At 35.5% G+C, this 16,799-nt stretch overlaps 1 protein-coding gene across 1 annotated transcript; it reads right to left on the reverse strand.

Annotated features, from left to right (window-relative positions):
- Window positions 1-62: 62 nt before the first annotated feature.
- On the reverse strand, window positions 63-6,297 carry LOC143551568 (putative phospholipid-transporting ATPase 9). Its single transcript, XM_077041969.1, has 7 exons — window positions 5,695-6,297; window positions 3,631-4,979; window positions 3,283-3,393; window positions 2,918-3,194; window positions 2,710-2,798; window positions 2,083-2,620; window positions 63-1,099 (listed from the first exon to the last, which is right to left on the reverse strand). Exons 1-7 carry the CDS (start codon window positions 5,734-5,736, stop codon window positions 260-262), a joined length of 3,246 nt encoding a protein of 1,081 aa, XP_076898084.1. The 5' UTR covers window positions 5,737-6,297; the 3' UTR covers window positions 63-259.
- Window positions 6,298-16,799: the final 10,502 nt, after the last annotated feature.

The following is a 16,799-nucleotide window of genomic DNA, read 5'->3' on the forward strand; positions in this document are numbered from 1 at the left end:
ACATGCATGAGCAAGAGGTAACATTAAACTTGAATTCTTTTAAACTAAAAATATATCATTTGAAAGAAAATATAAAGAACATAACTTAAGATCATAAAACATGATTCCCTCTTCAAAATCTATAAGCAATTTCCCTACTTTACAACAAAACTTCACAGCCCGAAACTCAGGAACTCGGCCGACGATCATCTCATCTTTACCTAACAATTAACGAATCGCTACCAAAACTTCTGTACAAACAAGTTATACAAAACCATCATCATGATTTAGTTGGTGCTTGTCGTTCCAAGTTCAAATGATACAAATTATTATCCCTCGCTATAGACCGAGCCGTGTACCCAACTGTCGTCGTCCTGATCGACCGCTGTCTCACCATGTTAACATACTCGGGGTCATCCGTATTCCCTTCGTACCGAATCCATTGTATCATGCCATGATAAGCAGGGAAGAATCGCATTTGAACCGCCTTATAACAATAATATGGTATCAATACTGCAATCACCACAAACAAAGTCACCACCCAGTAACTCGGCGCGGGTGCAAGCGTTTCAACGAAAACTTTATACGCAGTCGTCGATATACTCGTTGGCATCGCACCGTACGCGAGTAAGAACACGTACCATAATAATATTCCACCCCATATAAACACATGCTGGATTAATGTGAAATAACTAACTGCTAATGCCATCTGGCAGTTAGCCACCCATACTACACATGTATATATTGTGGCCCCCACAACTTCCATTCCCGCGGTTTTCCCGTTCTTTCGGTATGATTCCGGGTCGAGGGCCCGAACACATAGGAAGAAGATTATAATGCCGCTGGCTAGCCCGTTAAGCATCCAGCCGAATATGCGTCGCCATCTGAACAATGTGTTTTGGACACCTTCTTGGTATAATAATGGGAATTTGAGGCAGAACCGGGCGGAAACGTCTTGGTCAAAGACGCCTAACGCAATGGCGGGAAGCGATGTGAAGAAGACGTTGTAGAGAGAGAGGTACCAGTCGTTGTACGCGGGTTGGCCCGAGAAAGATGCGTATGCTTCGTATAGGAAGACGGTGGTTCCGAATACAATGTTCTTGTAGAAAAAGTAGCAAATCTGTAGATGTAAAACAAGGGTTTTAGATTTTAATCGGATAATATGCTACCAGCGACGATAACTGAAATAACCGACATAACCGTGACCGAAATAACTGACATAAGGTAGCTCGATGGCTTGGTTTTATGTTTTTTTAAAAACTGAATTTCTGGTTCAGTTTTGTTATTATATTAGTGGATTATAAATAGGGGTGCAAACGAGCCGAGCTGCTCGCGAGCTACTCGAGATCGGCTCGTTAAAAAGCTCGGTCGAGCTCGAGCCTAAAAGTAAGCTCATTTAATAAAAGAGCCCGAGCCCGAGCTTCACTTATCGAGGTCGAGCCGACTCGCGAGCCTAAACGAGCCTGTCATTTATATAATTTTTTTAAAATATATATTTAAATATTATTAATTAATATATATAATGTTATGAAAAAATAAATAAAAATAAATAAATAATATATGTTATTTTATACATAAATATTTTATACATAAAATATTATAATAGAAAAATATATAAGAATAATAATAATAATTATTATATAAAAAATAATTGATAAATAGTAAACGAGCCGAGCTTGAGCTTGAAAATCTATTCACGAGCTGAGCTCAAGCTTTGAAAATAGAGCTCGAAACGAGCCGAGCTCGAGCTTTGTATAAGTTAAACGAGTCGAGCTCGAGCTCGGCTCGTTTTAGGCCCGAAATTGTAGTAATCAATTAATCATTGGTTAATTAAAAACAACTTAGGCTCAAATTCACTATTTGTGGGGTTTTTTTAGTTTTTTGGCCCAAATGTGAACCCTAAATGGCAAAACTGAAACCGAACGGTTTTCAAAAACCAAAAATCTGATTTTTTTGGTTCGGTCTTAGCCCTAAGCAACTGTATGTAATTTAGGGGTGTTCATGGGTCAGTATTGGGCTCAAACCGAATTAAAAAGGCTCAAAATAATGAATTTGGGCCTGAAAATAGTATATATTTGAAACAACTTAAAAAAAAATTCATACCATTGAAGAAATCCTTCTATAACACCAATGTCCATGCACCAACAGCAACCTTTCAAGAAACTGAAACTGAGCAATCGCAATATCACTCGACATAACCGCCTGCATGCCCTCAACGCCACTAATCCCGATACCAATATCAGCTTCTTGAAGCATTCCCACATCATTCTCCCCGTCACCAATAGCCAAAGTCGTTTTCCCGGTCCCCTCTTTCACAAGTCTAGTAACCAACGCTTTCTGTTTTGGCGAAGACCGACAACAGATAACCGACGCACAACTGACCGCAAGCTCCAAAAACGTGTTCTTAATATCGTCATGTAACGCGTATGCTAAAGACTTTCCGTCTATGATAAGTGCGAATGGATCAGTGGTGGTTGCAGTCAGCTGAGCCTTTCCTGATAATATTTGTTTCTTGACGCTTTCTTTCGAGACCTTGGAAATGACGGTTTTGTCCCCGCTCTTTTCGGCTGCTATGATTTCTGGGGACTCTAATGTTATTGTGATTTGTTCCATTCCTTGTCTAAGCAGACTGCAAGCAAATCTGCATAAAGTTTTGATTTTTTTAAGGTTAGATACAACTATACAGCCTTAAAACAAAATGTTAAAAATTCTTGATTGAGCAAAACTTACCCGATATTGATTGCAGTTTCCATTTTATCGCCGGTGAGAACCCAAATCTTGATTCCCGCTTGAGCAAGTTTGTCAATGCATTCGGGCACCTGATGAAATTATAAAAAAATCGAATTAAATACCGTTATTAATATGAGAAAGATTCAAGAAATGAAGATCTTGAGTTGAAAAAAGTATAAAATAAAAAAAATAAAAAATAAAAGCTTACTCCTTTTTGTAGTTTGTCTTCAACAGCAGTGGCGCCAAGAAGTATCAAATCTTTTTCAACTTCTTCGGTTGCTTCATCGATCAACTCATCGCGGTCTGCACTAACTGAATTCTTGGCTTCTGTGAACTTTTCATTGAACTCTTTGTATTCTTCCTCGGTGAGCTCACGATAAGCAAGAATTAAGGTTCTTAAACCTGCATCCGCGTACTCGTTCACATGTTCTTTTGTACTCTGTTCAAATTCTCTTCCGTTTTTGGCAAGTCTATCAAACATAACACTGAAAACACAATCCAAACACAGAGTTAAAAGATTGAACAACAGTGAGTAATAAAAGATATAAAGACTTGTTGTCGGTTTTTGCTTACCTGTCAGCACCTTTACATAGTAAAAGTAACTTCCCCTCGTCGTCCCTAACGATAACAGACATTCTCTTTCGTGCACTGTTGAACTCTAAAACGTTTAAAAGCTCATACGTCCTGCAAACAAACAATAGAAAGATCAGACATTTGAGACCAAAAAGTTGCCCGAAACATGAGAAAACCAAAAATGTTGCTACTTTTTAGATCTTGGAATGAAAAAAGATATAAACTTTAACACAACAAATGTGTAAAAATTGGATCTTGGTAATAAAAAGATCATTTTTAACGAAAATCTGGTTCAAATGTGATACTAAAAGTTACTCGAGACAATAAAAACACGAAAAAAGTTGTTACCTTTCGACTCTTTTCTTGGAAACAGGATCTAACTCCATAAACGAAACGGTCGTTTGAGTCCTTTTATAAAACTCGAACCCGAGTTCTCTTGCCGCTATAACAAAAGCAGCCTCATCCGGTGACTCAGCTTCATATGTAATCTTTCCGGTTTCTTCATCCACATCAGGTATCGCAGTATGACAGATAGCTAACAACCGAAAAAACTTCTGAATCACATTCGAATGCAGTTCATGAATCCAATAACCATTCGTGATTCTTTCATCTTCAAAGTTATATCCTTTAACCGCCAATGTAGAATCATCAGAGTTATTATCATCAAGTTGATCACGACCGTTAACAATTAACGGAGACCCTATTCGTTTAGCCATAGCTCGTTCAACTTCCGTCACACCACGCCCGTACGCAGTCCCCGCTATCGAACACTTAATAAACTCCATAGAGTTGCAAGTCAAAGTCCCGGTCTTGTCTGACAAAATGGTGTCGATTTGACCAAGTTCTTCGGTCAAATTCGAGGTCCTTGCGTGAGCCGGTTTATCAGCTTCTTCATAGTACATATGAATATCATTGTTGATGAAAATTGTCTGCAGTACTTTCACAACTTCTATAGACACGTATAAAGAAATCGGTATCAAGTAACTGTATAATAACAAAGCTGTGAGAAAATGGTATATTCCTGCAGCTGGAGCTCGGTTCGGGTCAAAAAAGATATCTGATCTATCCGGGCCCAAATACCATCTTTTCTGTCTGTCACCGTCTAAATCACGTTTCGTCGTGACACCAAAATAAACCGAACCGAGGAAAGCCATTAGAAACAAGATAAAGAACAAGAAGTAGATAATAGTATCCATTCGTCTTTCGATCCCACTTCGTTTTGAAGGTGCTTCGGTTGAGTTTTGAATCACTTTCGTGTCATGGCCCGTGAAGATCACAACACCGTATATGTAATCCGTGTTTCTAAGCTTTGAATCGCGTAGAAGAAGTTGTTGAGGCGAAAGCGCGTATTGTTGGTCTTGATACTCCATTGTTCCAACGAATGTGTATAAGCTTGCGTTCGGATCTTCACATTTAACGGTCGCTTTAAAGTTGGTGAAATCTGAATCATTGTGAACTGTTGAAGTTGCATCTAATGATTGTTTTAGTTTTAAGTTTGTTTCACCGTCTAAATTCATGGTTTCGACATAACAAACTGCGTCTTCGTAGCTTGATGAGAGTAATAGAAGATCGGCGGGAAAGAACTCATCTTTTTCCACTTTGGCTACATCTCCTACTCTCAGGGTTTTCCATTCTCTCGTTTCGAAAACGCCCCCGCCTCGATGAACTTTGACTTTTCGGTTGTTGACCTCATGGTCCTAGAAAACCAAGATTCAAGAACAGACTTTTAGGCTATTAGCAAAGTTTTCAGAAAATAAAAAAAATATAAAAATGCTCCTAGAAGTACACAAGATTCAAGAACAGATTTTTAGGCTAATTTTTTAAGAAAAGTTTTCAAAGTTAACAAATAACAGAAAATAACCACATTTTGAACTTTGACTTTTTGATTGTTAACTTCATGACTCTAGAAAACCATGATTGATAAACAGATTTGCAGGCCAATTTTTTAGAAAAAAAAATCATATTTAAAAAATAACTGAAAATAAACACAATATGAACTTTGACTTTTCGGTTGTTGACCTCAAGATCCTAAACACACACAAGACTCAATAAACAATTTTTTGGCTACTTTTTCAGAGAAGTTATCATATTTAACAAATAACATAAAATAAACACAAGATGAACTTTGACTTTTCAGTTGTTGACCTAAAGATCCTAAACAAACACAAGACTCAAAAACAGATTTTTAGGCTAATTTTTCATAAAAGTTATCAAATTTAACAAGTAACAGAATATAAACACAATATGAACTTTGACTTTTCAATAAACAAGATTCAAAAACAAATTTTTAGGCTAATTTTTCCAGAAAAGTTTACAAATATAACAAATAACAGAACATAACAGGTTCAAACTTATAAATATAAATCCAACCAACACCTAAAGATTCAACCTTTAAATATAAATCTACCATACCTGTTTTTGCCTCTGCCAATCTTCAATGCCTTCTTTAACCATTGTAGCACCAATGACAATAATCAAAGGAAGGATAGCACTAACAGCAGAGTAAGGTGCAAGCTATGTAAATGACAAAATACCAGTAACAAGAAAGTAAAAATTTGCCACCCTTCTAAACTGTTCAAACAATGACTTTGGTAAAAAAGTCATTGGTGTATACTTTGTTGACCTAACATAATTATCAGGATAACTTTGACTTGCAGCCTCTGATACTACACCAGTTTCATTACAATACACCACTCTTGAAAACCCTGGACCACCAATCTGTGAATGATCATCATCAAACCTATTTCTTCCACATTTGAATGAATAGATCTTGCTAAAATGCAACCTTCTTTTCCTCCCTGTTGTACCCATTTTTTATTCAAAATTTTTTTTTAACAAATTATTTCAAGAAACCAGTTTTTAGAGATACCCAAATGAGAATCTTCCAAAAAACAACAAAAAGATTTGTGCTTTACTGCTTTGCACACCCCCCAAATGAATAAACTAATTTGTTTCAAGCAGATAGCTCACAACCCAAGTAATAAAATATCAAAATAAACACAATCCAGAAATGGTTTTTAACAAATTATTAAACTTGTGTCTTAAAGATTCAATTTTTCTTGAAAATTTATAAACTTTTTTGTACAAGAAACAAAAGGGTAAGAAGAAATGAAGAAAAAAATGATAAATTTCCAAGAATCAGAAGCTAAATATAAAGTATTTATATATGTGTGTGTATGTATATATTATATAAATATTGTTTATTTCAAGAAAATAAATGGAAAGTGTAAGGCTGAGGGGTGTGGAGCGCTAGAAAGGGCGCAAGAGGCCAGCCGGTCGCGCCCCGGGGCGCGAGGACCACACCACCGAGGCGCGAGAGGGGCGCGAGAGGGGCGCGAGCGCGGAAAAAGAGGCAGGCGCAAGGGGTCTCGCGGGAGCTGTTGGGCGTAAAGGGACTTGGGGAATTGTGAAAGAGACGTTGGGGTCTTAAAAATGAGCCGTTGGCTCTTTAGTTAATAAAAAAAAAAAAAATTTTCTCTATATATATCTATATCAAATACAAACCAACAACAATATAAAACATACAATTTTCTCTCTATTAAACCTATATCAAACCCAAACCAACACCAATATCACATACCAATATCACATACCACACCCAAAACCCAAAATCACCCCATCTTCCAAACCTTTTTTTTAAAACATGGCTGGAAATTGGTACCCAAACCTAGATTCAGATTACAGTTACGACGATTTATGGTCGGCACCGGACCAAGCGATGTTTTATTCGGGGTCGCAACAACCATCCGGCTTTCAACCATCCAACATACAACCGTCTCCTAACTTTGTAGTTCCAGAGACACAAGAACCAGAAGGTGAAGCTGCGGGACAAAGAAGACGCGTCCACCGGAAAAAACAAATTGCAACGGACGGGTCGGGTTCGGCTTCGACCGGAAGGACGAAACGGAAAATCACTCCGTGGTCATCGGATGAGAAGGAAGCTCTGTGTCGGGCTTGGATAGTCACTTCTGAGGATCGGCGTTGCGGTAATTGTTTTAACGTTTTTAAAAATGATTTTTAATAAAAAAGTTAAATAAAAAAGTTAAATGACTTACAAATTTATTTATGCATTTTGCAGCGGACTACCAAAAGAGCAAGGTCTTTTGGACAAAGGTTAGGGAGACGTTCTATTCGCTCGTTGGGAGTACAGAGCGGAACGCCGATATGATTTCGGGTCGGTGGACCGAAATCAGAAAATTTGTCGGCTTGTTTACTAATCTGTTCAACAGGAACGCCGGTCGTATGAGACCAAGTGGCAGTGACGATTTGGCGGTTTATAATTTCACTGTCGAAGAGTGGAAGCAGGAGTGCCTGCGGAGGTATGGGACGGTGAAGACGTGGGACGATGTAAAGGTGTGGGAGAGGTTGAGAAGGTGTTCTAAGTGGGTTGAGCTGGTGGCGCCGGACGTTGATGCGGAAGTAGGGCCGAAACGGACTAAAACTAGTTCGTCTGGAGCGTACAGCACTTCCGCCGGGTCGGATTGCCGGGTTGGATTCGACCTAAACGTTGCGGGGGAGGAAACGTCTTCACCGCCGAGGAGGCGGCCATTGGGAAGGGACGCCAGGGGCAAAAAACCGGCTGAGGGGGAAGCCGTAAACATCAACGATCTTGTTGAATCCCTCAATAAATTCAACAAAACCATGGAGGTGGTCTCTAATGACAAAAAGGAAAAAAAAAGAATGAGAGATTTGGAATTCCTTACAAGAGACTTCAGTAACCTAAATCCGGTCGACCAAATGCTGATGGAAAAACAAAAGGAACGTATCCGGAAGAGGTTGATCGAAGAAGACCAAGCCGAAGAATAAGAATAATGTTTTTTTTTAGTACTTTAATTTTTTTTTAGATATTAATGTGTTTTTTTAATTAATGTGTGTTTTTTTAAATAATTTATGAGTTTTTTTAATAATAAGTTTTTTTAATACATTTATAAAAAAAACCGCTCGCGCCCCCTCTCGCGCCCCTCCACACCATGCCCCGGGGCGCGAGCACCACTACCAACACCCATCTTATCAAGTTTCTCTCTCTGCCACACGTCACAATATTATTGGCTGGCGCCCCCACTCGCGCCCCCTCTCGCGCCCCCCACACCCCTCAGCCTTAGGAAGAAGGTGATTCTGTAATTTGATTATTTCTTTGAGCATGAAAGGTTTGAACGAAGACTTTAAGGCTGAGGGGTGTGGAGCGCTAGAAAGGGCGCAAGAGGCCAGCCGGTCGCGCCCCGGGGCGCGAGGACCACACCACCGAGGCGCGAGAGGGGCGCGAGAGGGGCGCGAGCGCGGAAAAAGAGGCAGGCGCAAGGGGTCTCGCGGGAGCTGTTGGGCGTAAAGGGACTTGGGGAATTGTGAAAGAGACGTTGGGGTCTTAAAAATGAGCCGTTGGCTCTTTAGTTAATAAAAAAAAAAAAAAAATTCTCTATATATATCTATATCAAATACAAACCAACAACAATATAAAACATACAATTTTCTCTCTATTAAACCTATATCAAACCCAAACCAACACCAATATCACATACCAATATCACATACCACACCCAAAACCCAAAATCACCCCATCTTCCAAACCTTTTTTTAAAAACATGGCTGGAAATTGGTACCCAAACCTAGATTCAGATTACAGTTACGACGAGGCTGGAAATTGATCGAAGAAGACCAAGCCGAAGAATAAGAATAATGTTTTTTTTTAGTACTTTATTTTTTTTTTTAGATATTAATGTGTTTTTTTAATTAATGTGTGTTTTTTTAAATAATTTATGAGTTTTTTTAATAATACGTTTTTTTAATACATTTATAAAAAAAACCGCTCGCGCCCCCTCTCGCGCCCCTCCACACCATGCCCCGGGGCGCGAGCACCACTACCAACACCCATCTTATCAAGTTTCTCTCTCTGCCACACGTCACAATATTATTGACTGGCGCCCCCACTCGTGCCCCCCACACCCCTCAGCCTAATAAGGAAGCATAAGTTGATTAAAATATTAAAATATTATAATATTATTATTTATTATAAATTAATAAAAGTTTCAACTAACACCGAATAAACAAACCTAAGAATCAATTCATAATTTGGGAAGCTTCCAAAAATTAAAAGATTTACAGACTGTTCAAAATGGGTTTTTTTTAAATGATTTTTTTCAATTATTTTCAAGAATTTAATAACAGGAAATAAAATTAAATTAAATTGGGAATTTTATACCTGAGAATTGTCTCTTCTTTCATCTGACCTATTTGTTTCTTGTGGAACAAGTTTAAATATGAACAGAGATGGATCTTTTATTTATGTACAAATGTTTTTTTTAACTGAATTATTAATTTCCTTATTTGTGTTTTTGTGTTAAAAGTATTTATTTTATTACAGGAAATGTTTTTATTAAAAGGAGATATCTTTTGATTGTGTATAAATGTTGTGTGGATAGAAAGACATGAATGTTTTGTAAATTGGAAGGTCGTTTTACTGGTACACTGATCGGATCTTTATTTAATGTAAGATATTATTATATAAATCTAAATGGTCTTTTATATTTTAAAGAATTAAAGAAAATTACTTTTCTTATTTTTAAAAGCAAAAAATAAATCTTTTCTAGAAAAAAGTTGTCACACGCACTCTCATGCATTGTCAAATCTTATAATGTAGAACAATCTAGATGTTTTCACTCGAATGTGATTCAACCCGGTTCAACAACCACTCCTCAAAAACTGGGCAGTCTAACCGGGGGTGGTTCAACGTATAAGAGCCAAACTCGTGAGGGTCCGGTCCTCAATCCGACGGGCAATCGATACTTGTTCTAAAAATATCATGTGGAATGAATAAAATTATAACTAGGTTAATTTAGTGAGAAAAGGTTATGAGAATGATTGAAAATTATTTTATAATATATTATTGCAATATTTCACTTATTTAACATTTTTACCTTAACTGAATAAACATTGAATAGTATTTAAGGCCTTTTCTATGTTCTAGAAGTACTTCGAATTTAGTCTTTGTTTGTAACGGCGTCAAAGGCGGATGTTCTAAGATGGTTTGAGACTTTTCCCTCGTAATAATAATCTCACACAAAATTATGTTGACAAACTAAATTAAAGTTAATGACTTTCTTTTAAATAATTTATTCACCATATATATTTTAGGTGTCGGTATAACTTTTTTGGCAACCGAATTATTATTACTAATATACAAGTGATCGAAAAACAAGCGTACATCTTTTCAAACTTACCTCGTATTTTGTTTTTACTTTTAATTAAGTTACATCGTTTATCCTCACTTTATAATGCGTTGTAAAACCTTTATTTTTATATACGTCTCAAGAAAAAAACAGAAACTAAACTATGAGTAATAATGTAGATGTAATTGAATCACAAATGCAATTGTTATTGAAGCTAACTTGCATTTTTTATTTTTGTATAAATTGACACCGTTTACCCTTTCGTTATTCTATTAATATAATATCATGTTTTAAAAAAAATTACACACCGCTATAACATGTTTATTTTATCTATATTTTGATAAAAGTTTTTTTTCCAAAATTGAATTGGTCAAATATAATTGATTTTTTTTTATTGGTGCCGGTATTTGTTTATATGGTTTTTGGTAGGATGAGATCGGGACCGTACCGGTACCGACCGGTCCCGGTCCCGAAAATCGCGGATTCTTGGTACCAGTACCGGTACCGAAATATTCGGTTCGGTACCGGGACCGGGACGGGACGGTACCGGTATTTAAGCTAAAATTTCGGGAAATACCGGTTCCGTACCGGCACCGGTACCGAAACTCAAAACATCGGTACCAAATCGGTACCGATTTCGGTACCGGTACCAACCGGTACCAGTCCCGAATTTGCCCATCCCTAGTTTTCGGCATAAATTTCGTTGACAACGTAGTTGGATTCGCTGTAGAGTATATCTTTAGTATTGTAAGTTATAGCGAGTGTCAGCATCATACAATACCACTATGACGGTCAAAAGTTAATTTTGTATATATACATTTACAAATTAAAGTACAAAAGATTAAAAAAATAAATATGTAGTTCACAAAGTTACATATATGTAGCTCACATGTAATATCCCGAAATTTCTAAGAATAAATAATTAATACATTATTTATTTAAGATTGAAAAGTTTACTTAAGTTAGTAGAGAAATAAAATAATAAAGATGGAAGTATAAGCAGGCTAATTAGATGTAATTAATTATGGAATAAAAAGGAAAGATTGGCCTAAGGTCCATGGGCTTAAGGGAGTATAAATACCCCTTAAAACCCTAATCCTTTCCATTTTCATACATCTCCACACCGTAGCCTCCACCATCAAAACACACACTTAACCCAATTCCCGTTTTTAAGAAAAACACCCACAAAGACATAAATATTCCCGGAGATCTAGCCGTAGGATCGGTCTCAAATTTTAACCGAGTACTCCTGACATATAAATGAAGTTTTCCACCGAAAAAATCTTTGATCAGAGTTCGGGAAGTCCGGTTTTTATCAGTAAAACCACAGCAGCTCAAAAGTGAAGATTCTGGCGACTGTTCAGCTATTCCGGCGACTGTAGCGGGGGTTTCCGGCAAAGGTGAGCTGATGGGTTTGTAGATCGGGACAAGACGGTTCCGTGGCCGCTTGAATCACTCAAATCGGAGTTCGTTTGATATGGTTTTGAGCATCTCGAGTGATTCCATACAAAAACCTCAAATGTACGTTTTTGTTAAAAAGGTTACGCTTTTATGAACGGTTAGCCATGAAAATTGAACATAGACTAGATCGGGTCTAGATAAATCATAAAGTTTCAAACTTGATGATTAATATGGACGTAAAGGACTCATGGTTAGATATGGTCCATGAATGAAACCCTAGATCTAGCTTAAAGAACGTTTTTAGGATTAAAGGTTCAATCTTTATGACTATGATGGGTTAGACCTTGAAGCCGTGATAGTCATGGGTGTAAAACGGGTATGAATGATGATGATTAAGGGTTAAAAGTTCATGATTTGAACCATGGAATAAGTAATCTGGGTAAGGTGGAAACATAAGATAGAAAATGAGCTGAACTGGGGGTTCTCGGTCAAATTGGGAATCCTTGGTCAAACCATGTGGTTCTCAGTCAAACATGCAGTCACCAAGAGTTCTCGGTCAGAGTTCTCGGTGGCCATGTGTTCTCGGTCAGGGTTCTCGGCCGAAAACATGAGTTCTCAGTTAAGTATGGATCTCGGCCAAATATGTGTTCTCGGTCAACACATGTTCTCTGCCAAAGAGTTCTCGTCTGAATCCAGTTGGGCCCAGATGGACAATTGGGCCCAGATAGTGAACAGCTGGACCTGAAACAACTAAACCCACATCATGCTAAGCCCATTATCTTAAGCATGACAAAGCTCAACTTCGAAATGTTTTGGTTAATTAAGATACCAACTAATTCAAGTAAAAGGTTAATTAACATATATATAAATATATATAATATTACAGTTAGTCGTGCTCAATTAAAGAAGGGGATAACAATCAACGGCGAACGCAACAGGATCCAGGTGAGTTTCTAGCCCCACTTCCTTGTTATGTTTTCGGGGTTGTGTGCATGCTCGATGTGATAGTTAATACACTTACCTTAAATATTAAGTGTATGCTCTGTATGAATTATGTATGATGATTGTTTGACGGTGCATGAACGATCTTCGGATATTGCACGGACCGTCATGTGGTAGTTAATGATATGATTGATATATATGATGTATGAATGTTGTATGTATGAATATATATGATGTATAAATGATGTATGATTGATGTAAGGATGATACGTTGCTGGTACGTGAACGCTCTTTGGAGATTGCACGTATTGTCAAGGAAAGTATGTAAAGGACATGTATGTTATAGTAGTACGAAACAAAGGGACCAGACCCTTTATAATATATGTGATGTTGGGGACCAGACCCTTTATAATATCTGTGATGTTGGGGACCAGACCCTTATAATATCTGTGATGTTGGGGACCAGACCCTTATAATATCTGTGAGGTTATAGGGCGAAAGGCTCTTTAAAACATATAAGTATGTATGTAAAGAAAGATAAAATATGAAGTATGAAAGAAAGAAAGAAAGTATGAAAGTAAGAATGAAAGTATATACTTACGTATGTACGAAAGAAAGTAAAGAATGACAAGTATGTAATATAAAAACGTATTGTATGTTGATTGTGTTAACTAGAACTCACTCTGCGTAGCTGACTTTTAGTATGCACGCAGGTGAGTAGAATGAAGCAGGTAGCTTGAGGAGGACACGTGGCAGAGTTGGACGAAGCTGACATCTGAGGATTTTGCTATGATGCTCTATTTCTTTAATTTAAGTAATGTTTTAAAAAGACAAAATATGGATGTTTGTAACGAATGGTTTAAGTTTTATATTCCGCGTATGTTTTTATTAACTCTGATGATTAGAACTATGTTGATGAGTAAATCCAACGTTCAAATGTGGGGCACCGGTAATGGGGCCTTACATCACAAAAGTTGTATATATGTAACTCATACGAGGTAAATATATGCTACATATATGTAACTTTTTAAGCCACGTATTTAAAAAAGAAAAAAAATTATCTATATTTGGTACCTTATAAGTATAGAAACTAAAACGAGTTTGTAAAATACTAATTGATTACTAGTTTTTTTTTAGTTTTCTAATGATCTCTTGTCTAGTTATCAATACCGTTATATGTTATAAATCTACATATACTAATAAAAGAAAATAATTCTGGACACATGGCATTATGAGGTTAATTCTCACTATCAAATTATCTCCAAAATCACTTCTCATCTATTGATGGAAAATAGGAAAAAATCTTGGTTTTTAATATAGTATAGATAAATAAATTCAACTTATTGTATTAATTGGTCAATCTTCATTGATTGAATTATTAATTTCATAAGTTATATTCTAAACATATTTAATATAAATAAATTATTAATATAATAATTACGTGTCATAAATATATTTTATTTAAAATTGAAATGTATATATAAAAGGGGTTATGTTTAAATAGTACATTAACATTTAATTTTGAGACATCTTCATATTAAAGAAAACTATAATAATTTTTTTTTAATATTTTTACAAATAATTAGTCTTAAAAATCATAGACAAATTTTATATTTTTTATATTTATTATAAGACTATTGTGATAGTTGAACAACAATGTATTTATAAGGACTACATGAAAATTGTCTAAAAAAAAATCTGGTGTTTTTTTTTCTATTGCTAAATATGGAATTTAAAACATTTTGATGAAAGGTTTTAGCTACATTTTTCACATCAAAAGGCCTTATTGTTTTAAATGTTGCTTCTAATGACATTGTTTCATTATTGTATACCGATGGTAGAACAACTCATTCTCGATTTAAAATTCAAATATATTTGATGATATAAAACGACTATATTTGTAATATATATTTTACATAATATAAAGAGACTTAATTATTTTTTTTATTTGTATTAAATCATTTATTGTAATTTATACATTAATTTATCTCGTGTAATACACGGGTTTATAAAGCTAGTATTAAATATATACTTTCATGGATAGGTTGTTACAAACGAACAAGTTGACATTTTTTCAACTACTGAAATGCTAGTATAAGTAGATTAATTAATTATTTAATTTTATATTAGCATAACTTGGTCGTTTAAGTTGTTTAAGTTATATATGAAGGAAATAAAAATAATAAATATGAAGTTAAAAACATGAATATTAAATTATTGAATTTTCTCTTAATGTATATCAAAGAAAAAAACATTGCTGATCTACCTACTTGGCGGCTTTTGAATGGTGCCAAATTGTCACAGTCGATGAAGAAATAGGGGTTTGGTGTCGCATGAACTATATATGTATATATTTTTCAAATATGATTAGTCTAAATTCTTCATAATATATAGATAAGAAGATTAAATGCTTAATTTAATATTTCAGCTAAAAATATCTCGTTACTTTGAGTAATGGTGCATAAGTCTAATCTTGTCTTTAAAATTTGATAAGAATGGACTTTTCTTTTTTTGATACATGAATTAATGTTAGTTGTTCATTAATTTCTTTTTAAATATGAATTTATGTTAACGTGTCGTGTGACGAAACAAATATATAAATAGCCTTTTAGGAATTTTCTTTTATTGTTTCTTTTCACAATTAGTGTTGTGTAAATAACTAACTAATTACCGATATAATACCAAACAATATGACCTGGGTTACTTGTCGTGCGATCTCACATCTTAAATACAGAAAAAAAAGTAAAATTAAACTCATGCAAGTTTATTTTTACAATTATCTATAAGTAATTATAAGTAACCGAGCAACTGGGCCGGTTCCACCCTTGATAATTTGGTGTGCATGAGATGGTTTGCTTTGTTTATAGGCTTAAACTAAACCTATAATCGAAGTTTTGGATTTTAGATTGCATAACTTGTTGGTTTAGTTATAGACGGTTGTTTGACGTATCACTTAACCCACAAACTTCATGTTTCTAACTAATAGAAAGAGGGTCGCAACGCTATCATCACGTATCATCTTGGTTTGTTTAGTTATAAACAGTTGTTTGACGTATCTCACTTAACCTAGAAACTTCATTTTTTTAGAATATTCTAAAGGTCAAAATTTAAGGCTATTAAAGTGATATAAAAGACTCTCATTAAAATATTATGTATTTTTCTCCATGATATGTATGCAAGAAAATTAATTTGTTAATTTAATGTATAATTATCCATAGTCATATCCAATGAGAAAAAACATGTACAAATGTATGATCACATCAACTAAAGTTAGGCTAGATATTAAAATTAATATAGATGTAAATTATTGACAAAATTTGGGGGCATTGATAGATAGAGTTAGGTGTTATTGACAATGAAGTTTGAGGGTGTTAGGTTTAGATTTGGGCATGTCCTAGTCTAGCTAACCACATTTCTATTTGTTTGATATTTATAGGCCGAAGTTGACCCATGGCTTGGACGGAAAAGTGATGATTTGTCTTGGTTTAGGTTTTCTTGAAAATTAATTTGTTTCGTTTCGAAACATAGGACGAGGTACTTATAGTCTCATAGCCTCTTCTATGCTAAAACAAGGTATACAAAAAAAATAGATTTGGTGCATTGATGTCTGACAATTAGGAGTGTTCATCTGGATTAATCGGGTTTATCCAATCCAATAACTCAATTAGATGAATATGATTGGATTTCAGGGCTATCAGGTCTATAGATCTATCACAACTAGGGGTGTTCGTTTGGATTAATCGGATTTATCCAGTTACTTGCTTAGAAGAATCCAACCAAAATATAGATATGAGCCATCAAAATCGCTCAAAATACGAGCCAAACCAAGTTACATTTCGGCTCGTCGGATTTTGTTATTCTAGTTTTAAGCTTTAACAGTCAGCTAGATGTATTACTCAAGAATCGACAATTCGGACTAAAACATGCACCATGATGGTCCACTATGATTTGAATTGGTGTGCATGAAGACACCTATAATAAAAGGTTGAATTAAACTAAAAATTATGTCGA

The sequence above is a fragment of the Bidens hawaiensis genome, unplaced genomic scaffold, assembly GCF_021521415.1.
Source record: "Bidens hawaiensis isolate Kalapana, Puna unplaced genomic scaffold, B.hawaiensis_p1.1 tig00016461_1, whole genome shotgun sequence".
Classification (NCBI taxonomy): Eukaryota; Viridiplantae; Streptophyta; class Magnoliopsida; order Asterales; family Asteraceae; genus Bidens; species Bidens hawaiensis.

Coding starts and splice junctions, on each gene's coding strand:
- LOC143551568 (XM_077041969.1), bottom strand. CDS start 5,736: ATGGTTAAAGAAGGCATTGAAGATTGGCAGAGGCAAAAACAG. Junction 2,799..2,917: donor AAGACAAACTACAAAAAGGA/GTAAGCTTTTAT, acceptor TAATTTCATCAG/GTGCCCGAATGCATTGACAA. Junction 1,100..2,082: donor ATAGAAGGATTTCTTCAATG/GTATGAATTTTT, acceptor TTACATCTACAG/ATTTGCTACTTTTTCTACAA.